At 50.5% G+C, this 26866-nt stretch overlaps 1 protein-coding gene and 1 long non-coding RNA gene across 9 annotated transcripts in view; one reads left to right on the plus strand and one right to left on the minus strand.

Moving 5' to 3' along the window:
* Positions 1-2792: 2792 nt before the first annotated feature.
* LOC110145710 (uncharacterized) lies at positions 2793-8541 on the plus strand. 2 transcript variants are annotated; one of them, XR_011485215.1, is made up of 2 exons: positions 2793-3250; positions 3452-8541. It is a non-coding gene; the product is annotated as an uncharacterized lncRNA (long non-coding RNA). The 2 variants fall into 2 exon arrangements; XR_002316297.2 differs by having other exon boundaries at positions 8185-8541.
* DLGAP2 (DLG associated protein 2) overlaps positions 6229-26866 on the minus strand; it is a 620511-nt gene continuing 599873 nt past the window's right edge. For all 7 annotated transcript variants that reach the window (XM_070460164.1, XM_070460165.1, XM_070460161.1 and 4 more), the window contains 5 exons: positions 26065-26150; positions 23989-24404; positions 17728-17819; positions 11040-11192; positions 6229-9003 (listed from right to left, as the gene is read on the minus strand). In XM_070460164.1, coding sequence (XP_070316265.1) covers positions 8785-9003; positions 11040-11192; positions 17728-17819; positions 23989-24404; positions 26065-26150 — 966 coding nt within the window. In that variant the 3' untranslated portion in view covers positions 6229-8784. The remainder of the gene's footprint in view (positions 9004-11039; positions 11193-17727; positions 17820-23988; positions 24405-26064; positions 26151-26866) is intronic.

Raw genomic sequence — 26866 nt, forward strand, 5'->3', positions numbered from 1 at the left:
ATACACTTTAATTGAGCCCTGGGAAAACTGCTAAACCATATGTGGCTAAAGGCTAAAGTTTTTAATGAAATGCCAAGTGAATAAAAGCTTTCATGGAAGGATTATAGGATTAAAAAAGAAAAATGTATAAAGCTTTCTTCTTGTTTAGGTGTGTTAGAAAGAAAGGGTGATGATATAATCTATGACAAAGGAGGTGAAGAGATACAGTGGAGGAGAGGCTCTCTTCAGGAAGGGTGTGGGGAAAACTGCACAGCTACATGTAAAAGAATGAAATTATTAATAGAACATTACCTAATGCCACGCACAAAAACAAACTCAAAATGCATTAAACACCTAAATGCAAGACCAGACACTATAAACATCTTAGAGGAAAATATAGGCAGAACACTCTGTGACATAAATAGCAGCAATATCTTTTTTGATCTACCTCCTACAGTAATGAAAATAAAAGCAAAATAAACAAATGGGACCTAATTAAACTTAAAAGCTTTTGAACAGCCAAGGAAGTCATAAAACAAAAAGACAACCCACAGAATGGGGTCGGGAGAAAATATTTGCACAAAGTGACCGACAAGAGATTAATCTCCAGAATATACTGACAGCTCATGCAGCTCGATATAAAAAAAAAAACAAACCCAATTAAAAAAAAATGCACAGAAGATCAAAATAGAGATTTCTCCAAAGAAGACATAAGGAGGCCCAAAAAGTGCATGAAAAGAAGCTCAGCATCACTCATTTATCAGAGAAATGCAAATCAAAACCACAATGAGGTATCACCTCACACCTGTCAGAATAGCCATCATCAAAAATTCAACAAACAACTCTGGAGAGGGTGTGTATTAAAGGGAACCCTCCTGCACTGTTGACAGGAATGTAAACTGGCACAGCTACTATGGAGAACAGTATGGAGGCTCCTCTAGAAACTAAAAATTGAATTACCGTATGATCTAGCAAACCCACTCCTGGACATATATTCAGAGAAAACCATAATTTGAAAATATACATGTAACCCAATGTTCAGTGCAGCACTATTAAAATAGCCAAGACATGGAAGCAGTCTAAATGTCTGTCCACAGACAAATGGGTAAGTAAGATGTAGTACATACACACGCAACATTACTCAGTCATTAAAAGAACAAAGTAACGCCGTCTGCAGCAACATGGATGCCCCTGGAGAGTGAAGTCTGACAAAGACAAGTGTCATATGATACTGCTTACAAGTGGAATCTAAAAAAACGGTAGAAATGAACTTATTTACAAAACAGAAATAGAGTCACAGATGGAGAAAAGAAACTTATGGTTACCAGAGACATAATGGGGGAGGGGTAAACTGGGAGACTGGACTTGATATATGCACACTACTATAATCAGAGCAGATAATAAGGACCCACCGTCTAGCACAGGGAACTCTACACAGTACTCTGCCATGACCGATAACAGAATGGAATCCAAAGAGGACATACGTGCATATGCATAACTGATTCACTTTGCTCTACGCAGAAACTAACGCAACATTGCCAAACAACTATACTCCAAATAAAAATTAATCTTGGAAGAGGAGAAAGCAGTAGGGTGAGTGAAGGCTGAAGCAGCAGGTCTGGGTGCTCATTTAGAAGCGGCGTCTCACAACTGAAGACGCTCGCACCCTGCTCGTTCTCAGGTGAGCCGCAGGGATCCGTACCGGGCCGGCTTCTCCGTCAGCCCCTCGCCCAGAACCCCCGAACCTCAGCAGGGGTTCTCATCCCCGCACAGCCCGCGACCCGCGCACCCGGCCGGAGGCGCTCCGCCCGCCGCGCGGACTCACCTGGGGACGCGGGGAGGCCGGCGGGCGGCCTGGGAAGCTCAGGCAGCGCTGTCGGCGCTCCGGGGGGCCCGCGGGCCGGGGGGCGCCAGGCGGAGCTCGGGGAGGCGGGGGGGGGGGGGGGGGGGGCAGGTGGATGCCCTGGTCGCAGAGCTGACGGCGAGGGGCCGCCTTCCGGGCCTCGGCCTCCTCGCGCGGAGCCGCGGACCCGCCCGCGCCCTGCCCGCCGCTGCTCCTGCCCTTCCAGGGAACCTAAAACGAGCACCGACTAAGTACCGCCAGATTGATTCGTTTGAAACTCGTTTTAATCTGTGCCATTTTCGCGTACATTTGAAACCTGTCGCCTTAATAAACGTCCGATTTTTTTCAGCGGATAGAGGAGCTGACGCTGTTCCAACAAGTAAATATATATCCTGAGGGGAAGGGTGCAGTTTTCTGGATAAAACTCTTTGGTCTATATAAAGATTCTGAGTTTAAAAATCACACGAGGATTCACTCCAATGAAAAGTAAACATTCCTTTTCTCGAAAAATTTAATTGCAGAACTATTTACAGGAGGTGAACATCAGCAGTACAGAAATCAGAAGAGAGAGGCATTATCCTAGAAGAAGTCAGGAAAGAGTGAAAAAAGAGTCAGGAGAGAAAAGAACCCAAGGAACACAATCCTTCAATGCCCTGAAGTGTTGACCAACATCTGATTGGAACTTATCCACAAAAAGGAAGGGAGCGTGGTGTGGACTGCGCCCTGTACATTCAGAGTAGGTGTCCTGCATGCTACTGAAGAGAACTTATCAAAAGAACCAGAAAAGCATGAGAAAGAATTCCTAAAATAGTTTAATTCCAGGGAAGAGTGAGTCTGTACAGATGTAGAATATTTGGCGCTCTGTGGTTGATATGATTCCATATGTATATATATCTATATATATATTTATATACTTTTTTTTAAAACGTTAACTAAAACAGCTAGTTTCCTGGTACTAACATCCCTTGAATTTCTGTAGGAGGCATTTCCTTTAGTCCTTAGGCCACAGCTGGGTGTTTTGGCACGTGACGTGGGGGGTCGGCGTGGAGGACCCGTACGGAGGGGACAGCATTTGGAAATCAGAGTTCGAAAGTAGCCTGGGGTTCACTACTGGCGAGGGGAAACTTTTAGAATTTGGTAAACCAGGTGTAAAGTGAAGGGAGAGAGAGACTGACGTGCTGAGCCCTTTAAAGTGATGTGATCACGGCAAAGCGATGGGCTGGGCCGTGGGGGGCGGGGCGGTAACCGAAGAGCAGGGGCGTGGCCTCCAGGAGGGGGCGCCACCGACGGCCTCGGGGGTCCCAGCTTCCCTGTTGCCGGCACAGACCGACCTCTCTCGTCTGCTGGACAGACGGAAGCGTGTACACACTGCAGAGACCGGTCCTTCCTCACTGAGGACGTGAAAGCGCGCGTTTCCAAGGCTTTCAGGTTCGGAATAAGCACCCATGATGAAGAGTCACATAAGATCTAAGAAAGTAGGGGGGTAAACCCCTGTTGTTTCTCTCTGTGTGTATACAAAATCTTTTAAAAAGTAGTGTTGTGGTAGGTAACTAACACTTCCTATGCAAGGAAGTCAGCTCCAAGAGTTTAGATTGAAACTTGAAATAATTGTTTTTAACGCTGGATCAGAACGCCAGGGTTACGACAGCAACCGGGAAAATCACGGGGATTTCGCGATGCTTCAAGGATGGAAAGATGGCGGCTGCTCGGAGAGCGCTCCCGGACCACCTGGCCTTCTCCGAGGTACAGAGGGGTCCGGACGCGCGGCCAGGCCCGGGCGAGGCGGTGGCGCCCTCACTAGCCTCCGGCGATTCCGGTCAGGACGCCTAATTCCGTCCCTGGCACGGTCCCACATGCTGTTTTCTGCTTCCAAATTATTTTTTCTTTGTCGCTTTCCGGTTTCACTTAAGACCTTGCCATTTCCCCTGAGATGCAGGTGTGCCCAAGCAATGGTGATAACACAGTCTCATTCTGGGGGGTGCCTGGCCCTTGTTCAGGGAAACATTCAGAAACGCTTGCTGTCCAAGCCGGAGAAAACGGAGAAAGGGCCCTCAGGCCCCTCTCCACTTCCAGGCCCTCAAGAAGCTCGTGATCGCCTCCTGCTGGGCCCAGACAGCCTTCCCAGGAGGGGACCGCTGAGCCTGGTACTCAGGATCTGACTGGACTCCACATGCATCCCACACAGAGCAGGTGGGACCTGCTTTATCAAGAATGGGGACATTTTCACAACCAGCTCAGAAGATGTCAGGGCCATCAGTCTTTCACAGAATGTCAGTGAGGGCGACAGGAACAGGAGAGACGGGAACACAGAGTCAAGACAGGTTGTGGATGATGTAGGAACAGAAGCCAGGCTGATCCGCCAGCCGACTGGAGATTCCTGGGTTTCTCTTTCGACTGCAGGACCCTCTGCAGCCACTCTGTGCTAAAGGGCACTTCCTCAAGTGTGAAAGGGCACCTCTCCCAGCATCGTGTCCACTGCCCACATTTACTGCCACTCTCAACGGAGTCAAGTGACAAGGTGGAGCTCTTGCTGTGAAGGCGCAGGGCTCTGATGTGACCCCGTGCCACGCGGGGAGGACAGACAGAGCAGGGGAGGCTGACAGGGCCACGCCCGTTGCTCTAGCCCCGGTGGTGAGAATGTTCCGCTAACCAGCAGCAGCTATAGTCTCGGTCACTTATATTTGAGGTTTTCTATTTTATTTTTGAATTTTGGAACAGTGTCTTTAACCAAAACTTTCAAACAAGTGTAAACAAATATGCAGATTAAAACAAAGGAGACTCTCAAGGTGTTCCAAGGGGCTGATGTTTGAAAACCAGTGTCTCCAACTACCTGATTCATATGTTAAATATGCAAAAAAAAGAAAAAAATTCAGCAGTTCAGGCTTTGAGAAGAAAGGAGGTGCCTGAGAAACATGTGGGGTTAAAGGTGTGTGTGGAGCCATCTGCTTGACATTGGGGCATGTGGCAGGAAGGTGCCGCTTCTCAGAATGGCGGGAGGCCCACGTCCCATGCCCTCCGCAGGCTGACCCGTCAGGGCCACCTTTTCTGCACCCTCGGTGGGACACGTCCCTACCCCGTGGCCAAGGTTTGCAGGGCCTCCATTTCCCTGGACTGGGCGCTGGCAACTGATTCCAGACTGCACGTGGGGCCTTTGGGAGCAGACAGGAGTCTGGAGGAGCTGAGGCTTTCCAGCCAAAGCAGCTCAAGCCTTGGCTGGGTCTCCCGGGATGCTCCTCGGAGCGCTCATGGTCCCTGTGACTGGACCCAGGTACTGCTGAGGGCAGAGGGTTTCTCGCAGGGCCTTCCCCTTTCTCCCGCTTCCTATGCGCCACCGGATGCTTCGGCCCAAACCAGGCAGCTGCTCCAAACAGCTGTCCTCGGTGCCCCTGCAGGCACTTGGACTGGATGTCTGCGCCATGCCTTTCCTTCCCAGGAAAGTCCATTCTGGACCTGGCTGAAGACCTGCGTGAAAGTGCAATGTGGGGTCTTCCAGTGAAGGTGATGGAGAGGTGGCTGCCCCACGCAGACTTGGGAAGGGTTGAACAGGAACACAGACCCCCAAAGAAACATCCCAGCCCCACATCTGTGGGCCCTGGATCGTGCTGTCTTCTGGCCATAAATTTGGTCACTTCTATCTCTAGGCATCAGCAGGGACAGTCTCTACTTGCAAGGTCACTGGAAGTGGTGGTTATTTTTGGTGGTTATTTTTCTTTAAAGAGGGAATCGTCAATGTAGCCTGATCTTTTTTCCTAATCATATACTTTCCTATTTAATGCTGGGCGTCTTTAGTATCGACTTTGAGGTGAATACATCAACAACATTTCCTTTTAAACAAAAATGTAATTTTTTGGTATCATACCACAGTTCAACTCTTCATCCCCCATTCTAGGATGGTCCCATCAATTTGCTGAGAAACAATGGTAACAACTGTCACTAACAACTGCTCTCATGTTAAAGATAACTATAACCAATGAAGATGTATGAGATGAATTATGTTGAAAGCGCACTTGTGAACAAGTGAGACTTGCCTTTTCTGGGTTTTGTTAAACACTAGGACCCTGTTTATCATACTTGTGTTCTGATTTGGAAAGTCACGCAGGGCCATCAGCACAGCAACAGCAATATGTTGGTCGTGAGGAAAATGGTTCTAAAGGGCACCTGGTTATGATGGTTACGGGCGTTATCTCCAGGGAAGGGAAGTGTGTGATCACAGAGAACGTGGCACTTCCTTTCCATCACAAATGTGCCTAGAATGCGGTGTGTTATCATTTTCAACCAGATTCTCAATTCTGAAGATCATCTTTTGATAAATTGCATCCACAATGTGATGAAATGGTCACAGAGTAGCTATGTGCTCTGTGTCTGTAGGAGTGACTGTAAGAGTTCGTGTGATGCAGGAACACAAGTATTATAAACAGTTTTATTTCTCTTTACATGTACAACGTGTAAACATGGCTTATCGTCTGCCTTTCATGACGGGATGTCACCACGAGAATGGCTGTATTGCACTTGGTCGTGTCCCACACACGGTGACACTCCATCAGACGCCGCCGCATGCACACCGCCCCACCCCCTACAACCTTCTTTGGAAAAACGTGGATCAAATAGGGGATCGGACACACTCCCCACCTCCAACCAACAACTGACGTCAAATTTAGTTTAGGTGAATCTGCTCACCTACGGATGGTTCAGGTCAAGACTTTGGGGGGGGGGGTTAAGATTAAAAAAAAAGAGTATACAAAACATAGAAACATTAATCCAAATTCAGTGAGTATTTTTAAGTCAGGATCAGAGAATCTGGGATCTAGAATCATTGTTGTCTAATTTTATAGTTGGTTGATAGCCATTTTGTACAAGTTCAAGGAAATGAGATAAAACCCATCAGCTTCCAGGTGAGGCACACCTGAGGAGGCTGCAAGCACGTATGCATTTTACATCTCCCCTTGTCAGGGAGTCGCACCCAATTTCCTGTGGTTATTTCTAGAGAGCTGTTCGTCTTAATAACACATCATGTTTAAAGTCTAAAATGCTAATGCTTGCAAATACATTTGTCTTTAACAGAGTATACTAAATATAGGAAGAAGCATCATTACTGTATACTACTCAGGATTTAGGTATTTATTTAGGTAGAAAAAAATGCTTAGAATACTCTGGGGAGATAGGGCTCATTTATAGAAGAATATTTCAGGGATTTTTTTTTTTTTTTTTTTGCATTTTTCAAGGATATACATTCGTACTGATTTTTGCTTCCAAATATATTTTAAGGCTGTTTGGTAAAATATATACCAGATATGAGGTTCCATTTACAGGGTTTTGTTCTTACAGGGACTTCTTAACTACTCAGCTTTAAAAAAGTAAAACTGTGAAGCTAAACATGCTTTGCTATCACCTGCGCTCCTACGAACCCCATGCTTCATGGAATGTGGACTGTGAGGAAAAGAAACGCTGCAGGCGGCAGGCGCCTGCCTGTGCAAGGACGTCACCGAGCTCTCACGCACAAGGTGTGGAGGGCGGTGTGTCTTAAAGTGCGAGTCAAACAGGAAAACAAAGTGCTATGGAGGGGGGTCTGTGCTGCCAGGCTGGGGGCCCACACTCCTGGGGCACACGGCGTCCCGCGGAAACGCTGTGGCCCCTGCTTTTACCTGGAGGCACAGCGAGGACTCTAGTCTGGGGTCAAGTGGGTAAGTCCATGGGCGCTTCCTTTGAGGTGGTGTCTCAACAGACACACAACCATCCAGGTGGAACAATGGTCCCGGCATCTAAATTTAACGAGATGAATGGAAAACCTTCCATTAGAGACCTTCCTATTTTTCTCTGTGCCAATCAGAATCATGAAAACAAATTACTTTTCTGAAAGTCCACAGCTGGAAATCACAATGTAACCTTTTTTTTTTTTTTTTGTCATGTCGAAAACAGGCAAGAAATATGTCTGGACTTCACCTGTACTGCATAGGACAAAAGAATTCTGGAAAAATACAATGTAAACCACATTTCTTCTTTACCATTTAAACTGAGATATACTTACCACACACATTCATATTTCTTAAACTTTTTACAGCATTACAACTGTCATTTTAAACAAGCAAACTTTTTTTGTTTTGTTTTGTTTTTTAAGGATACCCTGGAAAGTCAACTGATAGAGCATTTGAGAATATATATACATCTATAAAAAAAAATCACATGGAGCATAAAGGGTGAAACTTAAAGACAGAACCGTGGGTGATAGTTTAAGTTACAAAGGGATAAAAAATAAACGACTCTTTTATCTGATTAAGGACAACCGTGTTCTCTTTCTACCCCTGCTACAGAAGAGTCAGCCTTTCTTAAGACTCTGTTTCGTATGTCTCTCCCTGTGTGCACAGATATTCCAGCTGACTTCTGGCCATGGAGATGCTGTGCTGAGTTTGGGGGCGCAGAGGTGGACTTCCACTCCAGGTTTCGAGAGAAGCGCGAGGCGGGGAGCTTGGTGGCTGCAGAGATGATTCCTCATCACCATGGACTTGGCACAGGAACCATGTGAGGGGTCGCTGGGTTCAGGGCACAGGGACCCCAGGCCGCGGGGTGGGGGTCTTCCTTTCCTGCACTCAAGCTGTAGCACCTTCTCTTGGGGTATCTAATGCCTTGAGAGTGCTGAGACACACCCTTTCACAGTTGTTTGTTATTCTCGCCTCTAATATCACACGATTTATAAAAATATAAATAAGAAAGTGTGAACTGGGTTCCATCTCGAGCGGTTTCCTCGACCCCCTCTGGGAGCAGAGGGGTGCGTCAGGGGTCCCCACGCCGCTCTGGCCCGGGGGGTGGGCATCCGGGCTGTCTGGGAGAAGTCGCTGTGGCCGCGAGCTCGGACGTCCGGGCGCTCCAGGGTGTTTATGGCACAAACATGACGGCGGGGCGGACTCACTGGAGGAATGAGACGGTAGTGACGAGGGGATGGCGCGCGGCACGGCTAAGGGTCCGCCCTAGAGCCGCGTCTGGGCCTCGGGGATGTAGATCTCGATGCTGTCGGCCCGCTCGCTGGCCGAGCTCTGGCGGAAGGACGCCGCCCTCTTGGCCGCCGCCAGCCGCCTCCGCGCCTCCTGCCGCTGTCTGTCCGGCAGGTCCAGAGATTTCTCTCTGGTGATGGGGAGTTTCCCTCTGGGGGGCTTCTTTGGTATTGGAGGGGGGACCTTTCTTTCTTCCTGAAAAGCATCACAAGTCAAGAGTGGGGGTCAGAGCAGCCTGGCGCTCCCCACCGCCCACCCCCGCCTGCCCCCGCCCACCCACGCGGGGCTGCGCCCTGCCCGCCAGGTCCGTGGTGCCGCCCAGCTCCCGGGGCAGGAAGCCTCTGTGCACGTGGGCCTGGGCCGCGGGCTTGGTCCTGGCACCGTTCTGACCCTGCTGCTGGGTGAACGCTCCCTCACAAACGCACACCCGCTAACCTTCACGGTGGCCTGCACGATGCCACAGACTGCAAGGTCCGAGGAGGTGGAAGCCGCCTCAAGTCCTCTGCCACGGGCCTCAGACCCCTCGACATAAACTACCTATGGGTTTTCACTTGCATAGGAATCGGATGCGAGTAACTGGCTCTGACTCTCAGCTCGTGTTCTCCAACCACAACCCCAAGATCCCAGCACGCCTTTTCCAGAAAGAGAGAGGCTGCCCGCCCCATCCGGCAGCAAAGGAACCCCGGAGCTGGCAAGCGCCCTGGGCGCGGGGGAGGCCTGCGTCCCGCCTGCGCCCTCTGTCTGCTCGGCTGGGCTCGCACACCGGACCTGCCCAGGCGGGAGGGACAGGCCACACGGAGTCCTTGCTGGAAATGGGCGCGGCCTTTTCTAAGCACATGCCCAGCTGCTGGGGAAAACCCTCATCTGTCCTTTCTCTTTCAGCCTCCAAAAGGACCCGAAGGCATCAGGGTTCCCAGGCCTGGCCACCATGGCGGTTCAGGGGACACACGGCAGAACCCGAGGTCTGTCCTACTGTTTTTGGCAGGAAGATAACCTCCGTGTTTGGAGCTTTGTCCTTAGGGCCAGAAGCAATGCCCTTCCCGACTTGATGGCAGGGGTCATTTGGGGTAATTACTTTGCCAAGACTTCCAGCTATTTCAGAATTTAACTCCTGCCCTGAGTGCAGGACTGTACTTGTCGCTGTGCACACCTTCGGGGCCTCTGAAACCTGCGGCAGTGAGAAACCAGTCCTTGTGGGAGCCTCCGCCCACACTGTGAGTCCAAACAGGCTCACAGCTGTCCTGGGGCTGGGGGGGTGGGGGGGAACAGGGGACTTTTATGTATCTTCAGACTAGTTTAAAAGTTGGATTTTTAGTGGTTTCCTAGGATAACTTTTTCACTGGGAATCATTACTTATGATCGCCTTCATTCACGCCCAAACCATAGACCTCCTGGACTTGCTCACGCACAATCTGGTCGTTTGCACGCCCCTCTGCCCCCCGTCTGCGGTGACAACGGCTTCATCAGCACCTGCGATCGAGCGATGGTCTCTAGCCTGGACTACGGGAGGCACGTTTGAGGGAAAAAGGATGATGATGGTTTGCGTGCTCATCATCCAGATGTACACCCTCAGCTGCACGTTAAACTCCCCTGTCCCAAAGTATCTCGGGTCAGTTTTCTTTGTCATTTTGATTGATAATGCCTGTCTAAGAAAATCAGATTATGATTCTGGAGAACTTCTCTAAGATGCGTCAGGACGTCAATGTCTTTATAGCTAATTCACACCTATTTCTCAGCCTTAGAGAAGATGATACCTAAAGGGAAGAGCTGAAATCACTGGTCAAACTTAATGGGCATTTTCACCTATCTCAGGGCCAGCTCTACAGGAAGTGTACATCCTTGAATTGTTCAGTGAAGTTTACAGTGTTTTTGTCTCCACAGGTGTCCCTGTAAGCAACCTGAAGCCTCCTGTGGGAACTACCACAGTGCAGTCCACACAGAGGGTGGGGGTGATGGTAATAATTCAGAGGACGGGCCCGACAGGAAACGTGACTGCGAATTCACACGTGGGTTCTGTTGGTGTCTTCTCGGAGCTGTCAGCAAGAAAAGGACTGCTGATGACTCTAGCACCAGCCTGGTTGTGCACACATGGGTTTAGGTGTGACAGCAGACCCTGTCCTGTTAACTGCAGACCGAGACACACGTGGTGACGTGGCGCTTGGAGTGCGTGCAGGGCTTGTGGGCAGGGGTGGGGGCGGTGGGCTCTGTGTGGGGATGCAGCAGGGGCTTACCTGCCTCTCCGGGGACTCAGCCACCTTCCAGTCGCTGAGCTTCAGCTGGTGCAACTCGTCGAACTTCATGCTGACGTCCTGGACGGACAGCTGCAGCATGTCCCAGTAGCCGGCCAGATCCTGGGAGGTGGGCCTGGGCATGGCGCTGGGGTCCTGCCGGACACATGCACAGTTAGGCCACGGAGCCCTCTGGGTGGGGCGGGGGCAGGGGCTGCTCTTCCCAGTGAAGCGGGTCCAGGAGAAGCCCCCCGTAATTCAGAATTGGGTGCACATGCTCCTGAGGGCCCATGAGGCTCTGGTGACAGTTTACGTGAGTATTTGCTGACATTTAAAAAATCTGAGATGGAATTCCAGATGAGCTATTTCAAATCCTAAAAGACGATGCTGTTAAAGTGCTGCACTCAATATGTCAGCAAATTTGGAAAACTCAGCAGTGGCCACAGAACTGGAAAATGTGTTTTCATTCCAACCCCCAAAAAGGGCAATGTCAAAGAATGTTCATACTACTGCACAATTGCACTCATTTCACATACTAGCAAAGTAATGCTCAAAATTCTCCAAGCTAGGTTTCAATAGTATGTGAACCAAGAACTTCTATATGTTCAAGCTGGATATAGAAAAGGCAGAGGAACCAGAGATCAAATTGACAACATCTTTTGGATCACAGAGAAAGCAAGAGAATTCCAGAGGAACATTTACTTCTGCTTCATTGACTATGCCAAAGTCTTTGCCTGTGTGGATCACAACAAATTGGAAAATTCTTCAAGTGGGAATGCCATGACACCTTACCTGCCTCCTGAGAAATCTGTGTGCAGGTCAAGAAGCAACAGTTAGAAATGGTCATGGAATAATAGTCTGGTTCAAAAGTCAGGAAAGGAGTAAGTCACAGCTGTATATTGTCACCTGCTTATTTAACTTATATGCAGAATATATTAAGAGAAATGCTGGGCTGGATGAAGTACAAGCTGGAATCAAGATTGCTAGGGGAAATATCAATAACCTCAGATATGCAGATGACACCACCCTTATGGCAGAAAGTGAAGAAGAACTAAAGAGCCTCTTGATGAAAGTGAAAGAGGAGAGTGAAAAAGCTGGTTTAAAACTCAACATTCAAAAAACTAAGATCATGGCATCCTGGTCCCATCACCTCATGGCAAATAGATGGGGAAACAAGGGAAACAGTGACAGACTTTATTTTGGGGGGCTCCAAAATCACTGCAGATGGTGGCTACAGCCTTGATATTAGAAGACCCTTGCTCCTTGAAAGAAAAGCTATGACTAACCTAAACAGCATATCAAAAAGCAGAGGCATGCCTTTGCCAACAAAGGTCCATCTAGTGAAAGCTATGGTATTTCCAGTATCATGTATGGGTGTGAGAGTTGGACTTAAAGAAAGCTGAACACCGAAGAATTGATGCTTTTGAACTGTGGTGTTGGAGAAGCCTCTTGAGAGTCCCTTGGACTGTGAGGAGATCCAACCAGTCCATCCTAAAGAAGATCAGTCCTGAATTCCTGTCCATCAGTTCTAGAAGGACTGATGCTGAAGCTGAAGCTCCAATACTCTGGCAACCTGATGTGAAGAGCCAACTCATTAGAAAAGACCCTGATGCTGGGAAAGATTGAAGGCGGAAGGAGAAGGGGCCGACAGAGGACGAGATGGTTGGATGGCATCAACTACTCAATGGACATGAGTTTGAGCAAGCTCCGGGAAATGGTGAAGCACAGGGAAGCCTGATGTGCTGCGGTCTGTGGGGTCTCTAAGAGTTGGACGTGACCGAGCAGTTGAACAACAGCAAGTCTGAAAAGTCTGCATTCTGTGTGGCTCCAGTTGTAGGACATGCTGGAAAGGGCACAACTATGGAGGCAGGGAAAAGCTGAGAGGTGGCCAGGGGCTGAGGGAGGACAAGGGGTGACCAGGGGGAGCACAGAGGATTCTCAGGGCTGTGAGACCACTCTGCGTGTCACTGTCCTGGTGGACACATGTCATATATTTGTCTAAATCCACAGACTGTCCAACACCAAGAGTAAGCCCCGATGGAAACCATGGACTCGCAGTGATGGTGATGGATTTGTGTGGGTTCACCAGTCGTAACACACGGACCATCTGGTGGGGCTGCTGTGTGGCAACAGGGAGTACGTGGCATTTTCTCTGTATTTTTCACCCAGTTTTGCTGTGAATCTACAATGGCCCAAAAAACGTCTATTAACGTGGTTGAAAAATGGGCAGAGGATCTGTCTTCCAAGGAAGACATACAGATGGCCCCCGGGCACATGAAAAGATGCTCGGCATCACGAATCATCAGAGAAATGCGCAGCCAAACCACAGTGAGGTATCACCTTGCACCTGTCCCAGTGGCCATCATCAGACAAGAATAACAAGGTTTTGAGGATGCAGACAGAAGGGAGCCCTTGTGTGCTGCTGGTGGGAACATAGATTGGTGTAGCCCCTGTGGAGAACAGTATGGAGTATCCTCATGAAACTAAACATGCAGCTAGCAGACAACCCAGCGGTGCACTCCTGGGTATTATCTGAAGGAAACGACAACACTAATTCAGAAAGACACACGCACTCCCATATTCACTGCAAGACCATTTACAATCGCCAAGACATGGAAGCAGCCGAAGTGTCCTTCGGCAGAGAGGATGCCATGCATATATATACTGAAATACTACTTCAGTATAACAAAGAATGAAATTTTGAAATCTGCAATAACATGTAAGTCAGACAGAAAAATGCTGTATGACTTCACTTGTATGTTGAACCTAAAAATCAAAACAAAGGGACAAACGTAAGAGACGGAAACAGAGTCGTAGATACAGAGAACAAACAGGTGTTTGCAGAGGGGACTGGGGATGGGGGTGAGAAATAAGTTCGGGAGATAAGGAGGTACAGACTGCCATCTGCAAAATAAGAGTCATGGGAATGAAACGTACAGTGTGGGGAATCCAAGAATAATTGTGTAGCCTCTTTGTATGGTGACATATTGTAACTATAGACTTACTGTGTTGATCAGTTTGAAACTCAGATCACTATGCTGTGTATCAGGAACTAACATGGTGCTGCAATTCAAAAAACAAAGAAGCAAACTCATAGAAAAAGGGACCAGATTTGTGGTTACCAGAAGTAGGGGTGGGGTGGGAGGAGGGAGAATGCCATGAACGTGGCCAAAGGTACGAACTTCCAATAACAGGATAAACCAATACTAGGAATGTGAGGTATAGCACGGTAAATACAGTCAACACTGCTGTCCCTTATGCGCGAAAGCTGTTAAGAGAGTAAATCCTGAAGGCTCTCATCACAAGGAAAGCTACATTTTTCTACTTCTTCGTGTACCCACAAGACGTGATGGATGTCCTCTCAGATTATGGTGACAATCATTTCATGATGTATACCAGTCAGATCGTGGTGCTGCACCCCTAAATTTATCCAGTGCTGCATGTTAATTGTATCTCAACACAACTGGGAGAAAATGCTTTCTCAGAACCTGGGGATGGTGGCGCCTGTGAAGGTTTCGATGCCTGGACAGTTCTGGCGGCCGGAGGCCCTCTGGTTCTGGGTGCCTGTGAGGCTCCTGGGCAGGGTCTGTGGTGGTGCTGGAGGTGGAGGGCACTGGGGAGGTGGGGCCTGTTTCCTTCTGTCCTCTGAGGGGTCTCAGCTCTGCTTCTGAAGGTCAGAGACACCCCACGTGTGCACCATGGATGCCGTTGCCCCGGCCTGGAGGGAGGGCTTGGCAGGTCAGGTTCCTGCCGAGTGGCGCACGGGCAGCCAAGGGTGGATGTGGCCCCAGACGGGTTTGCTCCTGCACACGCTCATCAGGGCACTGACCCACTCATGGGGCCTCACCATGTGAGCTTCACCCCGCAGCCCCCTCCTGCCACCCTCACCGGGGCCAGGACTCGACGTGTGAATGCTGGGGGACACAGACGTCCAGTCCTGGTTCCATGTCCACACCCACGAGGTCACTCTCTGGGCGCTGTCCATCCTGCCCGACGCAACCAGATGGCAGCTGTGCTGACCTGCCGGGAGGGGGTCAGAACCGCCGTCCAAGCCACTTGCACACAAAGCCCTCGTTTTCTGCTCAGAGTGAGAATTCCAACTCCGGGGTGGCTGTTTACTGTGTGAGGACCTTCTCCACTGAGCCACCAGGGGGCGGCCTGACGGGCAGGTGCAGGTTCCCGTCAGGGTCAGGGTTGGGGCGGGGTCGGGTACAGAGTCAGGGCGAGGTGCAGGGTCAGGGTCATGTTAGGGTCAGGCTCAGGGTCAGGCACGGGAGGGCTCATCAGGTCGCCGGGCCTGGGTTGTCATGCACTTGCCTGAGTCTGAGCTCAGCCACTGCTTGTGAAGGAAAACAGTGAAGGCCTTGCTCTGGGCTGTGCCTTGCAGGTGATGGGGTTTGGGGGGACTAACAGGGGCTCCCTGGACAGCTGGGGCTGGCAGGGTGCTTCTCCCCCTGACAGCGGGTCCTGAGCCGCGTGTCCTCCTCCTGGAGGACGAAGCCAGCACAGCGATCCCTCCTCCCCACCCCACCCCCTACAGGGGCAGGTGTGAAGGGCCTGCGCGTGTCTGAGGATCAGGTCGCCCAAGAGTGAACTCCGGGGTCACTGGGCCTCCGCTCTGGGCTCTGGGGGGCAGAGGCCATGGTCCTGGTGGACCCCAGTATGGTCAGGGTCTGCTCTGTGTCCTCTGCTTCTTTCTGGGAGGCATGGCTATGTCTGTGTCCCCGGACACTCACGCGCCCTGGTCTGTTTGTAAGCCTTGTCTGTCACATCGAGGTGGGCCAGGCCAGTCCCCTCCCCCGGCAAGTGTGCAGAGCCGTCCATCCCTGTTGACTGCATGCAGGGTCCCGGGGTGCTGCCCGGCCCCAGCATGGGGGGTCCTGGGATGTGGGCTCAGATGCTCTGTGTTTTAGAACATTCTCTGGGAGCTGTGTGTCCTGAGAAGGGCTGAGGAGAGACCATGGTCTCATTCAAGTGCAGCGTTAGACCTGCAGTCTGTGTGTGACTCCGTCTCTCCCAGCTCTGGGGTTGCTGGGCCGCTGGCCTTACGGCCACAGGGGTCCACCCGCTAGTGTCAAGGGCAGGCCCTTCCCAGAGTCCATCCTCAACAGCTAGTGGGTCTGACTCACTCCCTGGGGCCATTCCGTTGACTTAGAACTAGAGCTGCCGATGAGGACAGTGTGGTTTTGATGAGCAGGGCCCTGCCGGCACTGCCAGCAGCCCCCCTGCTGACGGTCCGCCCAGAGCCCAGCAACCTCCTCCAACGAGTGCTCTGGGCTTTTGGTCCAACCCTACATGGAGGCTGCACGAAAAGGAAGCGGTCATGCCAGACTTCCTACGGCCAACACAAAGTGCAATCTGACGTGTGTAAGAGGCGTCAAGGATGAGGCTGGATAATTCTCAGGTCTAGTACCAGCTGCATCTGGCAGAGAAGACGTGCATTGCTCACAGCTGGAAGACCGTTACTGTGCTGCATGGAGGTTCCTGAAGACACAGACAACACTCCCGTCGGCTCAGCGGAACAGGGACCACGCCCCCTGGTGGCCTGGGTCAGTCCTCAGCGATGGCGATGGGGTGTGGCCGAGGGGGGCAGGACACGCCTGGGGGACGGGAGTGCCGAGTGTTCCTTTCAGGGACCCTGAGCATGCCCGTCCCCCGCTCTTAAATGTTGATTGTAACTTCACGTCAGAGGAGACCAGGTGCTAACGCTTTAAATCTCATGATGAACTGGAATGGGATTAATGGAAAATATTGGAGAAAACATTCTTTTTAATGATCCCGATGAAGAGGGATGAATTGGCAACTCTGACGTGCTAGGCTGCCTCCATGTGGAAGAACATGCTGCAAACTCACAGGCCTCCTTGTGAATTTAAGAACGGAGCAAAACAAGGTCGAGGCACCGTGAACTGCTGCTTGGGTGAAAATGAAAATGTTTGGTCTGAAAGAGGTCAGTGTACGGATTATAAATAAAAATACATAGAAGAGGTTGTAAAGCAGTGTGAATACCATTCAGCTGTTACTCTTCTATGACTGTCTCCAAATAATTATTGTTTCTCCAAAATAATATCAAGTGAGTACTTTCTTTGGTCAGATAAGGAAAAGTATGTGTGTAATGATACGTATTTATATTTATTTATACATAATATTGTATATATGTAAGCATTCACATTAGAATATATATATGTGTATATAATATATATATATTTCCTTTTATTTTCAGGAAGATCAGAACCAAGTTTAGTGCCAACTGTATTTCCTAACTTAGTCCACAGTGTTTCAGTTCACTCCTGCCTGTAACATAAAGCCGGGACTGCTCCTGGAATCCCCTGCCTGTCTCTCTCAGTGTGGCTGCTTACGTGTTTCTATTGGAGTCACCTCCTGGCGCCGCCTTCACCAGGACATCCCCATGACATGATTCACGCTTGTCCCCCTGCCTGGGGTTCCCAGGGGCAGGCCGGTGGCCAAGGACACTCTCGTGGCTGGGGGCCGACCGCCCTCTGCCCACCGCGCCCCTCCCTCGCCCACAGCCAAGGCCTCTCTGCTTTGGCCCCTGGAGCTGGGCGCATCCCCATCCTTCACCAGGCCACGCCCCCGCAGTGGTCCTTCACAGCGGACAGGGCAGAGGTGAGGGCGGAAAGAGTGGACACCCGGCCTGCTGACCTGCACCCTAGGGTCTTGAGGGGGCACTCACCATGTTCTGCTGGCAGAGCCAGTAAAACTGCTGGAACTTCTGGGACATCAGCAGCTGGGCGCTCCCCACGGCGCTCCGGATCTTGCCGAGGACTGTGGACACACACAGGGTTATGGGTGGGTCGGTGGGGGCCAGGAGAGGGGCTCCATGCGAGGCGGCCTTCCCGCGGCGGCTCCATGCCCTCGCGTGCGTGCGGTCGTGTCCAGCTGCAGCCCCACGGACTGTGCCCCCAGGCGCTTCTGTCTGTGGGATTCTCCAGGCAAGAGCACTGGAGGGGGTCGCCATGCCCTCCTCCTGGGGATCTTCCCTACTCAGGGATCGAACCCTCATCTCCTGCATTGGCAGGTAGGTTCTTTACCACTGAGTCACCTGGGAAGTCATTATGCTCAGTCACTGGAGGTGAAAACTTTGAGCTTACTGTGTGGAACGGTCACCAGTTGAGCCATCTTTCCATCTGGTCCATCCTGATCCATGAAGGAAATTCAAAGATGACCAAATACTGACTATCAGGACACCTCAGTGTGGGGGGAAATTTACCTTTGAAAGGTCCTGCTAGCCCACCCAGCCCCTCGGGAGTAAGCTGGCTGTCAGGGACCCTGGCCCCTCACATCACCCTGCTGACCCCTGGAAGCGTGTATGAGGACGTCCTGCCTCGGGCACCTGGTGGCCAGCTCACCAGGGCTGTCAGGAGCAGCAAGGGTCAGTTTAATCTACGAAGGATCTCAAGTTGTAAGAACTTAATTAATCAAAGGGCACTTTAAAAAAGTAAGTAATACAGCCTTGTCAGTGGAAAGGATTTGACCACTTACTGGATAGTTGTGCTGACTTAGGGATTTGAACTGGGCAAAAGAAAGATTTCTGGCATGAAAATTTTGGGAAACCCCACACCCACTCCCTCCAAGTGCCTCCTCACTTCCCATCATTCTGCCCCAATCCTGGCCTGTGTGAACATCATCATTATTTCAGAAATAACAGATTTGGGAGACCCCAACTCCCATGATTCTCAGAGGCACTTAGGCATCTGGAGGCAAACGCTTCTGGCCTTTGTACCTGGGCCCTTGTTTCTGGGGTTCGGTCTAAGAGGCCATCCCCAGCTACTCCCCTCTGAGGGCAAGTGTCTCCTCTCTTGAGTCCCCTTCAAGACCCGCACAATACAGATAACAACCAGCTACACAGAGCCCCTGCCATTCCATGTGGGGCCAGCTTGTCTCCAGCCCAGGGAAGAGGGGAGCCTTCCGAGACAAAGATCTTAGCCGAGAGCTTGTCTGGCACGAAGCGGACACTGAACCATCACCACCAACAGGGTGTTTCGGTACTTGTGGTACGTGTCCTACTGGGACAGAAAACAGCCGTGGAACAGAAGGCCCAGGGCACCATCGTGCTTACAGGGTGAGCACCCGGCCCCGGACAGCGTGTCCACCACGTGGTGCTCTCCGGGGTGGGGTGGGGGTGGGGGTTAGTGGCCTGAACGCTCCTGAGTTTGCCTGAATTTTCTGACTTGTCTGGATTGCTGTTCCCCAAAGCTTGTTGTGACGACTTGCACACACAGAGTACTTGAAACAAAGTACCACCAGCACCTCCGCTCCATCTCTTGGAATCGCTATCTCTGTGCGTGTCTGTCTTTCTGACTCTCTTGGAGATGAGCTGTAGCCAACGCCTCCCTCGCCAGCACCCTGCACAACCACAGAGCCACGGCCCTTCCTAAGAAACCAATGCTTCCCTAATGTCACCCAATTCATGGGTGCTTCTAAAATGTGAACAAAAGTTAAAACTGTAACTTTCAATACCAGTGAGTTCACTAGATAACACCGCAGCATCCTTTCGGACTTGAACGAAACAGAAAGGTGTCTTGTCAGCGTCCTGAGGCCCACAGCCTGCTGCAGGGGGTCTTGGCCCCCGGCCCCCCGGCCTGCTCACCTCCCCCAGCTCTGGGCAGTGGAGGGGATACAGGGCGGGAAGGCAGAGGGGCCGGAGCACAGCCTGGAAGGGCTGAAAATATTTCCCACCTGGTTCACAATTTGGCTCCCAAACTGAACATGTTTGATTTCCACTTGTAAACCCTTGTAACTTGCAGGACTGACAAAAACCTTTAAAGAGACTTGTTTTAACCAAATGGTCACTGTACGAATATGTAGAAGTGACTCACATATAAATGCATTTTTTTTCCCACTGACGCTATGCTTGCTGAAGTGATAATTAAAAAGTCAATCAGTTAAACCAATGGCATTGTAAGTGATACAAAGTAAAACAAACAAAAAGAAACCCCCCAAAGGAGTGTGGTTTCTGAAATAAAAGGAAAGTTTCCAGAGCCACAAACATCTTACTCCACAGGTTCATAAGAAAGATGAACAGCACAAGGAAGTCAACAGTGGGGTCGTCTGTGAGGTGTCGTGATGCTGGACTTTCAGTCCCCATTTTTCACATCCTTTTTAAAAGGCACCTCAATGGAAGTATTAATATACAGGACTTCAGTTAATAAACTTTAGCACAGCATGGATAGGGGGTGATGTCTGGGTGTTGATTTAATATAGTGGGGACTTATTATAAAGGGTATACACTGATTATTGCTCGGGAGAGGTAAGGAATGTCAGATGTGGCTACTGGCCTGATGGCTAATGGCAGGGAATCTGTGCTCATCAGCGCAGATGGTTCTATCTGACACCTACAATGTAAATAATAGCTTCCCATAATTGCAAAGAATTTGAAGCAAAAAATCAATTTATTCTTTTCCACTGAAGTGAAGTCGCTCAGTCGTGTCCGACTCTTTGCGACCCCATGGACTGTAGCCTACCAGGATCCTCAGTCTATGGGATTTTTCAGGCAAGAATACTGGAGTGGGTTGCCATTTCTTTTCCACTATCCTTCCCTAATTCTGTCATAGTTTAACCACTTTCTTTTAAGAGCTACAGATAAGGGCTCATGCTCATCAGAATGCAAATTTACAAAGAACCTGAGACAACCCAGGCCTTTGATGTACAGAGAAATTTGATTAACTGACTCGCTCCTTTAATTTATTTTTCACACCTGTTCTACAATTTCCAACTCCACCTAAATCTACTATGAAGTGCCAGGGCAACACTAACACTATTCTTTTGAAATTCGAGGTGGGCTTTTCTAGCATTTGTACACAGTTTGAGGTGGTCACTTGGAGATCCACGACCCCATGGGTCTCTCGGATTCCCTCCAGACCCAGGCGTGGGGACGCGCCCGAGTCCACAAACCCCCGGCGAAGCCTCAGGCTTTCTCGGCTTCCTGTTTCTCGAGCACACGCCTCCTCTCAGGCTTGCTATGCCGCGGCCCCGGCGGCCGGGGCGGCCCGCGCGCTGACCGCACCCTCAGCGGGCGCTGCGTCCTGTCAGAGGCGGGGCCTCGGGCTCGCGGTGACCGGACTGGGCCCCGGCTGGAAGCGGCGGTGCTCGGAAGCCGTCCCGCTTCTGACCTTCAGTGTGCGGACTCCCGGGCAAACCGCAGCCCCAGGGCAGTGTCCCTGTGGCCCGTCCTCCTCACCCCCTTGGTCCCCGAGTCCCCCGGGTCACTGTGATTACCGCCAACGGCACGGTGCCCGAGCCGGACCAGAGAGCATGGACCTCCAGGGAAGGAGGTCTGGGAGACCTGCAGCGAGCATCGAACCCCAGCTCTGGCAATAACGTGGCGAGTGAGGATGGGGGTCCCTCAGATGATGAGGTCTCCCGGAGCCTTGAGCCTGCGGTTTGTGCCTCTGGCTGGGAGATCTTCAGATTAGCAGCTCTGGGGCAGAGATGTTTGGGGGCAAGAGGACACCGCAGCACCTCTCAAAAGACCCCACTGCGCAGTTCCTCAGGCCATTCATCTTTTTACAAACCTGCTGAGTAAGATCTTTGTGGCTCTGGAAACTTCCATTTCAGAAAACATACCTTTTTTTATTTTTATTTTTTTGATTTTACTTTATGCCACTTACCCATTTGGTTTAACATAATTAACACAAAAACCGCAAAACACTAGTCTAGTGGTTTACAATCCCTGCAGAGTATCTGTTTATGGATTAACCTGCTTTAACATGATCTAACTTATACCAGTATTTAAAGTTCTCATGATATTTTTGTTAACTGTACAGAGCTGAGTGAATCTGAATTTGTTCTATCAATTCAGTGAGCTGTGGTTATAAAATAATAGCTTGGGAGAAAAGTTATCTCACATAATGGAAATTTCAATATTTGGAGCTCAGGGTTTTGGTTCAACAGTCATTTAATTTAATCTTCTCTTTTTAAAAGGACTGTAACCAAGAAACGTGTACCTGTTTTTAAAGTGAGGAGTGGAATAGAAAGTTATCTCACCATTAACCATTACTAGGGAATCACTTAAACGTGACCAATACGGCGCTCGGTTAATGTGTGAAGCATACAGTTGAGATTCAAAGCAAGCATTCTCTCACCTTTGGCACAAAAAATAAAGCTGGGTAATGAAGAAATTGAGAAAATCACAGAAAGGATCAGGTAGACCTGTTCGCTGCTCTTTGAATCCGAGGCTCCTAAGGAGATGTGATTTCACGTAGTTATGAAACAGTGGCGGGAAAACCCCGTGGAGTCACGGTGACTGAGCTGGTGTCTGGAGGGGGGGCCCCGCCTGGCCGAGGGCGGTGTCAGGGCACACGGGGTTTTACATGCTGTGTTGTGCAGAGGCGTGAGTAGGGGTGGCACCCTGTGTGCGAAGACTGACCCCCTTCCCTCTTCCTCCTCCTCTCACCGCCGAGGCTTCTGCTGGGCACCGCCAGCAGACGCTCAGCGTGTCTGGGCGCCGCCAGAGGATGCTCAGCATATCTGGGCACCGCAGGAGGACGATTAGTGTATCAAGTGTGATTGCCCAAGAGCCTAAGACCAGGCAGAGCTCCAGGAAAACGCAAAGCCGTCCCCACCTTTGAGAGGGGCGTGTGCCCGTGTGCCTGTCCTCAGGCATGACAGAGCCAGGGGCTCCGGAGGTCAGGACCAAGCTCCCCAGGCAGATACAGAGCCTATGTCTGAGGAAGGGCCTTCCTGGAGGGTCTCTGGCCTGGCTCTCTGCCCCTGCTCCTGCCCTGATATTTGCTCACCTGCCTGACTAGTCTCCCTGCCCTCAAGGTCCGCCCAGACTCCCCCGCCACCAGGAAGACTTCTCAGACTGCCCTGCTGGCAGCATCTGCTGGACCTGGGGGTGTTTACAGCGCTGGGTCTGCACCGCTCTTACCACGCACACGTTCCTCACTCACTAGAAATGCCTCTGTGCTAGTCTTACCCACTCTGCGGTCCCTGCTCTGTGCTGAGCACTCATCAGTGTCTCCACCTGCAGTCTATGAGACAGCTCCTCCCATTGTGCTCAGCAAATGCCTGCTGGGGCTTTATAGGACACAGAGTCCAGGAGAAGATCCCAAAGGTGCAAGCAAGGTGAAAAAAACTTGTGTAGAGAAATGCAGCTGACGGACAGCAGAAGCCCCCTTTCCTCTGCCGGGCTGAAGGAGAAACGTGTTCTCTAGATGCTGATAATAAGGTGATGACAACCTAGGTGACAGGATCTTACTGTTGATCCGGGTCACTGCAGATCATCAAGTCATACACAGGATGTTCACGGCATTACTTCCAGGATTTTCCCGACCACCCCCAGTGACAAGAAATTCATAACTTATCAGGACAAGGCTTCAGTGCTGGGGACTTTTAATGTCATCTTTTAATTCCCAGGGCCTAAGGCACAAGCCAAGTGTGTATTTTATTGCTCAGGGATCCTCTCTGAACCACAAATGAGGGTGACAGATTCAGAGAATCAGAATGAAGTAAATGGCCAGGGATGAGGCATGGCATTTTCTGAACAGCAGAAGACACTCCATCACTAGCTAGGAGGTCAGTCACCATCTCCAGCTTTTCTCTGACACAAAGCCAAAGCAATTTCTTTTAACACGGGACAGTCACAAGTCTAGAAAACAGTTGAATTGTTGCCCGTCATCATTGCCAAAATTCAGAGAACCAGCACATGGACCCTGAGATAACCTGCAGTCCCAAGAGCCCTGTGGGCCTGAGCCATCCTGCTATCCAGCACACAGCATGGAACAGAGGGATGCCCGTCAATATCTCAGCCACTGCTTTTCTGTTCATTTGCTTGCATCTTAGCTCCGGTGGGGTATGGTGGGAGCCCATGTACTTTAATTTACTCAGGGATCAAAGGGACTGTCCTCATGGATTTCATTCGCCACGTGCTCATTTGCTTTATGGAAACCTGGCGAGTGTCTTCAGGCCTCAGCAGAGACCGGCCTCTTACCTTCCTCCACGAGGTCGTTCTCCTCGGCTTCCCTCTCCATCTCCTTGCACCAGCCTTCCATCCGCTTCGTCTCTGTGTGCAGCAGCTTCAGAAACCACGCGCCGTCCCTGTGGCACGGGGACGCGCGCCCGCCGTCCACCGCGTCCAGGGCCGGCTCCAGCCAGGGGTCGGGAGGGGGCAGGCTGGCAGTGTCCACGGGGGTCCGGTAGTCCTCCCGGTAACTGAAGAGCCCCTGGGTCCGGACGGTGCGCACCGCCCCATACTGTGTGGGGGTGCTGGGCTCCGAGTGCCTCTGGAAGGAGGACCCGAACTGCAGGCCCTTGTCCTCCGTGGCGACGTGTCCTGGGAAGCCCTCCAGCTCCAGGTCCGCCTGCACCCCAGCCGTCACGCTGTTGGAGCGCTTGAAGCGTCCGTGTCTGCAGGGGGGTGGGGGGAGACAGACGGGAGCTTGTCGGAGATGACCCTGAGCCACAGAGCCCAGCTTACACATCTGGAGCAGGCTGGGCCACACGCCAGCCTCGTGGCAGAGACGAGTGGTTTCATCTTTGTTATCAGCACACTGGTGTTTCCTCTGTGTGAGAGCTTTATTTGACTTTGCAAAGAATGAAACTCTGACTTTTACCTAAGCTTCAGTGGTTAAGTGATGCCCACTGAAGACTTAAGTTTACCACAGGTGGCTTAATCTATTCCTGAAACCACTGTCTTGGGGTGCTTACCTGCCTTTCAGAAATACGTGACAGGCTTACACATTTCTGTGTGTTGTGTGTATGTAAAATGAAGCCCCACTGCTTCTTTCAAGTACATAATTCTTTTAAGTAATAACATCTGTGCCTTGTTGAGTTCTGGTGGCTATTCATATATTTCAGGACATGAGCTTCTCTCTGAATAATGCAGTATCATCTGGTTATGTCTTTTATGCAAAATAATGAATCCAAATTCTGACTTCAGCAGGTGTTTAAAAAACATTTCCATTGTATGTATTTAAATGTCACTCATTCCTCATAGCCAGTTACTGAAAGGACTGGCAAGAATGAACTTATAACTGGAGCCCAGATTTTGCTGGTGAGAACTATGTGTGTGTGTGTGTGTGTGTATGCATGTGCATGCATGTCTGTATGCATGTGTGTCTGTGTGTGTGCACGCATGTGTATGCCTGTGTGTGTCTATGTGTGCATGTGTACATGTGTGTGTGCGTGCATGTGTGTCTGCACACCTAAACTCTGCCAAGCCACACAAGTTGGCTCCTCACCAGCTGGACGTGCAGATGGCAGGCAGCTGTGTGTGCAGCTGGCTAATGGATGTGCCTTTGCTGGAGGCAAGGCGCTGAGAAAGAGCCACCAGCGGGGACGGGGGGCCGCGAGCCCAGGTCCCGGGGCAGAAGACACGGTTTCTGAGAGGCCCCCATCCTGGGGAAGCTATCAGTTTGTGCTCTCAATTCCTTGGCAGTCCACATCTTTGCAGGTTGGTCTAAAACCCTCACTGTGAGTGACTCACCAGGGTTTTAACAACGAGATGCTGCCTGGCGCTCATGATGTGATATGCCCATCAAATCTGTCTTTATGAAACTTACAAGATATGCTATTTTAAATATAAAATAGAATAATCACCCTATCCTCATTACAAAAACAATACTCTTGTCGTGGACTTCTCTGTGCTGGGCAGCATGAAGGCTTCTTTTGAAGCATCACCATCCTAAGGATTCTTCAATCTTTCACTCTCCCTCTCTCTGTGGTTGTACTGTTAACATCCTAAGGTGGGAAAACCTGCGCTGCCTTTACGCTCATCCTTTTCCCCTTTGGGTGAAGGACTCTGGTGTTCAGAGCTGCCAGCCCCTCTGCTTTCACAGGTGGTAAAAGTTACTTTAGAAAAAAATGAGTACCTGGCCTGTAGCAGAAACAAAGCTCAGAAGGATGCTAATTCATACCCGAATGATATCCACTGAGTTAGGGCTAGGGATATATGACCCTGTCTCCACAAACGGCATGAACCGTTGATGGCCAGTGCTGTCCAGACACTCGCCATCACGTTTGTAACCCGCAGCCCTGCTCAGAGGCCCCGGGAGTCTGAAGTGGTTACCTTTTCTCATCTTCCACCTGGACGCCCACCGAGTGGTACTCCCGCAGCCCCCGGCTCTCCGTGTCGGAGTCTGTAGCCGTCTCCACCTAGTGCAACAGAGAACATTTTATTTTACAACCAAGACAGGGACCTGGACCAGGGACTATTTGTGTGTGTGTTCATCTGCCATAATTAATTGCGCATTTGTGTAATTAATGCAGAGATGCACTTGACCCAGGAAAACAACAACGGGAGGGAAACGCACTCGTGCTGGTGTAATTATGTTGCTACCGTGTTTCATCAAATTGTGCATGACCCCCTAACTCAACGCTGAGCCTCCACCTTCTAAATGTATGCAAATAAAATTGCTTTGCTTAGCTTGGGTGAAAAACAGGCTGTGTTGGATTGCATTATGAGAGGACTTAAAAGCTCTTGTTACATCCTGCAGGTACAGCATGAACCAGATAGAGCTAACACAACATACGGGCTGTTGAATAGGACGGTGGTGATGACGGCATCCACATACATGACATACGGAAGAACTGAAGCTTTACCAGCCCCGGGCAACCCCTCCACCCGCCTCGAAACAGCGCTGTCTGCTCACAGGATGTGCCCGGGCAGGGCAATGCCACAACAGAACAGAAAGCTTGCACTCCACACACAGTCCTTACGGTGGCTGCATTTGCCGAGAAGTCTCCCCGAGCCCAAGGAAGCATTTGTGGTGCAACATTAACTCACGAGAGAACTCTAGTAGCGTAGTTTCTAAAAAAATAACCAAAACTCCAAAAGCAAACAACCTCCTGCTCCCAAACTCTCAGTATGA

Source organism: Odocoileus virginianus, chromosome 32, assembly GCF_023699985.2.
Source record: "Odocoileus virginianus isolate 20LAN1187 ecotype Illinois chromosome 32, Ovbor_1.2, whole genome shotgun sequence".
NCBI lineage: Eukaryota > Metazoa > Chordata > Mammalia > Artiodactyla > Cervidae > Odocoileus > Odocoileus virginianus.